Below are 5,568 nucleotides of genomic sequence, written 5' to 3'. Positions count from 1 at the left end.
CCCTCCCTCCCTCCCTCCATCTCTCCCTTGTCTCCATTACAGATAAACATTACTTTGTGGTCGGTGGCGACACCATTTCTTCTCCAGTGCAAAAGCGAGGCTGAAAATCGGTCGCAGGTGTGCAGAGGATGAGAGCTATGGATCTTAATCTCAAGGCAATAATGGTGCTGTGCACTGAAGAGGTCACTATAGGGATATTTGAGAAAACAGCTCAGGCTCTTAAGATGTGGCAGAGTGAACTTTCCATGTTCTTGATTGTGTGAGCACACTTCATAAATTGGGCTAAAATGGATTTTTTAGGTCCGGTTTTGCAGTTGGTTTGATTTAGCACTTGACAAGCACAGTAGATCTTTGGATTTTGAGTACCAGGCTTTAAAGTGCTATACACAGAATAATTAGATGTCAAGTCTGGGTTGTTGGCTAGAAAAAGCCTGTGACACTAAGAAGGGATGAACTGGCTGAACTTGAACTGTGAGGATATTTGGAAGCAAGAAACATGCAATAAGAGAGTTAAGTGTAACTTCTAGATAACATCCCATTCTCTGTTCCTGAATCTACATTAGGGGCCATACTTATAAACTCTTATGAAGAAAACTGGTATGTATGTAACACTTGAACTGTAACATTATGCACTGAGCACACACACACATACTTACAGTTACTCCTTTCTTTCTTACCTGAGAAGAGATGATTAAATTAGCAGTAGCGGTACAGAAATAAAAAGATAAAGTTCAACTTGTGTCAGCAGAGCATACCACTGAAACACAATAAAGACTCTGATAAATATACTGATAGCTTCTCAGCTGGTATGCCACACTATCATATGTTTCCAGAGGCTTTGGATATTTTCTTATCATGGCTGTCCAAAACACAGCTCTTGTTGTTTCTACTTAAGTGGGGGGGGGGTGGCTGACAATTCTCACACTAACTAAAAATGCTTCAGTAACGCCTGGACAGGCTAAATAAAACAACACATACTCATTCCTGCTGGAATTTTGGCTGGAGAGACAACTTGGGTGAGTTACTGAAATGCGGTGTGTGTGCCCACACTAATAACTGCAAAGATGTGAAGCTTTTTAAAGGTTATGGTTTCTCTTTAGCATTATATCAAGATTATTGAATGTTGAGGGTAAATTGTGATTTAAGACATTCCCCATGGCTTTCTTGTTGACCGATAGTCTCATTAGAAAGATAAACAGGAACTTGGTTTATAAAGTGATTGTCCCTGAGCTTCTGCAAACAGCTGAAATTGTACGAGGCAGGAAGATGATCAATAAGCCATTCTACAATAACCATATAAATATCAATATTATGGCAATCCCTATGCAAGGAGGTAATTATAGTGTGACAGGTGTAAAACGTCTGTCTAATCCATGGGATAGATTCAATTTAAAAAGAGCTTTTTCCTCCTTAATGGGCAACAAGAGAGAACCTAATCAATGATTCATCAGCAAATCTCTATTAAATTTAAAGCAGGGCTCAAGATGCAGTGATAAAGCTGCTCAAATGAGCGACTTTTACTGTACTTTTCAGCAAGTTGACGATCGATTGGACTCCTCCAGCAGCATAAGGACAAGTAATGGGGGGTGGTGCTCGATAACGGTGCTGTGCTTTACAAGGTATTAATGTTTCACATTTAATAGTGAAAGAGTGTTGTTTCTTTATTAGATGGCTCTTCACTGCCATGGACTGCTGCCTATTAATGTTTAATTGCTCCACTGTGGACCAGCTTCAGTGTGGTGAATTATCCTGACTGCCTTAAAATAATATGTGTGTGTGTATGGTGTAAAGAGAATCGCTGAATGTGTGAGGGAACAGTTCATGCATCACAACATAATAACTGTTTTCATTTGTATAGGGCTCTGTGTCACATACTGTAGGATCAGATGGATTCTGTAACCCACTTTCATTAAAACATGAGAGCGATGGCTGTTCTCCCACACAAATTACAAGCATATTTCTTCTATTTATGTCTATAGAAGTCTATTTTGGCTATAAGGCTACTGCATGTCTAAATCCATACTGTATTTGCTAGAGAACAGTAAACACGTGCAAGAGGGTAACTGATGCGATTTACTATGTTAGTTGACTCTCATGGCCTTGAGTCCATGTTGCACCACTTTTATAATTTGGGAAACCACCAGAGGCATGCCATTTAACTAACCATAACCATAATTGCTCCAGCAAGTTAAGGCAACAGCATGAGATTCTTCCAAAAATGACATTCTGTACACAACCCTTCAATAGATAGGACTGAAATGAATAAATTCATTCCAACATACTGACACCATTGATGTGCAGCGCAACATGTGTGATGGCATATAATCAAATATATATAATGGAATAAAAGTGGACTCCTGACAAATTACATAGCATTCAGTGGTCTGCCAAAATGGCTGAGGGTGAGAAATATGGGATATCACTCCATATAATCTCTGTCCTATTTATGAGATGACATAACTATGTCATAACCCTTCTGTGAACTTGTATGAAGTCAAGCCAAACTCCCTCTAGGACGGGAATCAGACTCTGGCACTCTATACATGCAGATGCACCCTGTCTTACCTGGCGTGAGGGACATCAATGCTGGAGGAAACCACTTTGCGTTTCTGCTCTAGCAAGGACACTGATCGGGTATCGGGGTCCCGGCCAATACGCTTGCCGTCTGCCACCCGCTGCTCCTCCACTGCCTCTGGGCTGAGGGAGCCGCCGTCCACCTTCTGGCTCTCTGGAGCTCCGTTACTGGAGCTCTGCTGGAGAGGGATGCAGAAAGAATAAGTCAACGCGGGGACAGAGAACCATGCACGCAAGTTAGTAACAATGCTGATATAGAAATGTCAGATAAAGATAAAAAACATTTAAATTACCTACTAAAATATAAAGATATTACTGAAGTAAATGAAAACAATTACAAAGTGGAGAGGTTTTTCAACACAGCAGCAGATAGAAGTTGGGGTCTGGGCTTTGAATCTAGCCGTTGAAAGCCTGTAACCCAATTTTTTGATTTTTAGATTTTCATGTTTACACTTCAAATGAAGGAGTTCATGGTCCAATATGGTTTAAGAAAAATTTCCAGCCACTTGAGCTTAAAAAAGCCTTTCCAAAACAGATTGGATAAACTCAAAAATGCACAATGGTCAGTTATAAAACAAGGCTGTTTTTCTTAGACCCTGTAGACAATTTGGAGATATGAGATTTATAAAAACCAAAAACCGCCAGATACTGTTGACAGTTCAACTAAAACTGCCTTCTCATGAATGAAAATAAATGAAAATTTACACAAACCCATGTATCTGTGATTTAGGGCCTTTCTTGAGCCATTTGTTCAAAATGTGCAAAACTTCACACTCATATGCCACCAGTGTTTCTAAGGACACAAGACCTTATAGGAAGAATGTAGTTTGTGCATTACTTAAAGATGAAGATAAAGATTCATTTTATTAATCCCCAATGGCAAAGGTACACTTTGGAGTTTCTGACCACCAGTAATGCTATAGAGCTATTTTTTTATGAGTGGGTCTCTGTTTTGTTTGTATTGTGCATCAGTGAGTGCTACGATCAGTCCAGGCTAACTTTTTCCACTATTGGAACTGGCTCTCCTGATTGAGTACCATCTAAAAATTCTGAAAACACAACTTAAATGGACATGCAACACATTCATATTTTTTTCCATCTTTACTGTATTACTGATAAATGCTTTGGTAATAAAATAAACAATTTACAGAAATAACAATTTTCTTTTAAGGTAAAAATCAGAAAGTGAAGTACTGACTTTAATACTACACTACGAAAGCGTCTGCTTTTAAATCAGTTGCTCTTCCCTAACACAATCATCGTGCTTTAGCGTGAAAACACAGCGCAGACACGTCTATCATTTCACTGCAACTCTGCATCGAGATTAAGGAAATTATATTACTTTAAAAAGTACATTTTAAAGTAATATAATTAGTCCGTGGTTCACAGGCATGTGTGCGTACGTGTGGGACCACTACCACCCGAACCAATTCTCGCTGTTTCACATGATAGATGATGATGATTTTAAAAACAAAACAAAAAAAACTGTGGTATATTTGCAAGTTGCAGTAGGGCTCATAGTAAATATAAAAATGGACTGTGGCTGTGATACACCCCATGCGACAGGCCACCTTTAGAATGGAAAATTATAATCCAATAACTTTGTTTTCTTCTTTCTTCTCAAATGATCATAACATTTCAGAACTTGAAATACAGATTTTTTCTTATTGACCTTGTATTATTCCCAGCACTTTGTTGCCAACAAGCTTAACTGTTCCCTTCCTTTTTCTGGACAAATTCTTATTGTTGTCGTATTAAGTGCACGTGGTGCTCTCTGCTATTTGAGCTCAACCTCATGTCTAAAGTCACAGGGAAGCACTGCAGGTGATGTGTTGTATGTAGCATATTGTATCAAAGGCTATTACTATACTATACTAGGCACCAAATGTGCTTTTGCAACTTATTTGTGTCATGTTTGTCGAAATATAAAGGCTCTTATTTTGATTTTACATGACCACTGGTTGAATCTTGCATCTTGCTTCTTTCTGAAAAAGTGGGGGAACCAGAAGTTGCGGGTCTTTTTTGTTTCAGCCCTTTAGAGTCTGCAATCAACAACACACACAAATACACAAACATACTCCATACAGCAAGCCGGCATTACACAAGACAACATTATCCAGTGCCACACACACTTACCAACATACTCACTGACACACAATCACAAAAGAAACGCATTACTCCAATCGCAACGCTCTGAAAACGCCTACCTGTAGCAATGTAAAAGGGGGAAAAAAATCATCTCTTCTCTTACACAACAGCAACGAATGGCATCATTCTGCACATGAATACCTGCATGTACCTACCTACGCACGCACACACCAACACACACACACACACACACACATCTCTGTAAGTAACCAAAGCCATCAGGCTCTTAGAAAAACACAGAGGAGACACCAGAAGCCAGAGTGACACACACGGCTGCATGCCAAAAGAGCATTGAGTATGACATACAGGACAGTGTGTGTGTGTGTGTGTGTGTGTGTGTGTGTGTGTGATCTAGATCTTTATCTCAAAGCACTGTAACACGATTAGGCTTGACTGTGGAAAAGGCAATGGCAACCAAGTCAATCACTCACACACAAACACCAACAGAACAATTTACTTAGATTAATGAGGTTAAAACAACAACAACAACATGAGAAATGAGTATCCCATGACTGCTCATCATGACAGAGGCCGGTCGCACCAACACTCAGTGGTGCGCAAAAACGCTCCGAGAAAACACAGACTTGAGTAAAACAACAAGATGGATTACATCAGCTCGGGGAAGATTAGGTGTTGTGGGTAGGGTGAGAGTCCTCCTCGGATAAAACGGCAATTCCGTCCTTTCGCCGGGCTTATGAATGATGGCATTTCACGGGGCCAGGAAATTGTGAAGCCAAATCAGTTGTGAAGTTTAAGTTGCATGTGTCCAAGCTGGTGTGTGTGTGTGTGTGTGTGTGTGTGTGCATGTTCACAGGAACAAATAGTGTCCCTCATACGCCCCCCCCC

The 5,568-nt window shown here is 40.0% G+C and overlaps 1 protein-coding gene across 2 annotated transcripts in view; it reads right to left on the bottom strand.

Moving 5' to 3' along the window:
* znf704 (zinc finger protein 704) overlaps positions 1 to 2,750 on the bottom strand; it is a gene marked incomplete at its 5' end in the record, with an annotated part of 41,669 nt that extends 38,919 nt beyond the window's left edge. For both annotated transcript variants that reach the window (XM_035681375.1, XM_035681376.1), the window contains 1 exon segment: positions 2,566 to 2,750. In XM_035681375.1, the coding sequence (XP_035537268.1) occupies positions 2,566 to 2,750 (185 nt within the window).
* Between the last annotated feature and the right edge of the window lie 2,818 nt (positions 2,751 to 5,568).

Source organism: Morone saxatilis, unplaced genomic scaffold (assembly GCF_004916995.1).
Source record: "Morone saxatilis isolate NCDOM2014 unplaced genomic scaffold, NCSU_SB_2.0 Contig9, whole genome shotgun sequence".
In the NCBI taxonomy this organism is placed as follows: Eukaryota; Metazoa; Chordata; class Actinopteri; family Moronidae; genus Morone; species Morone saxatilis.
Note: the sequence above shows the minus strand (reverse complement) of the source record. Positions and strands in the feature narration are given on the sequence as shown.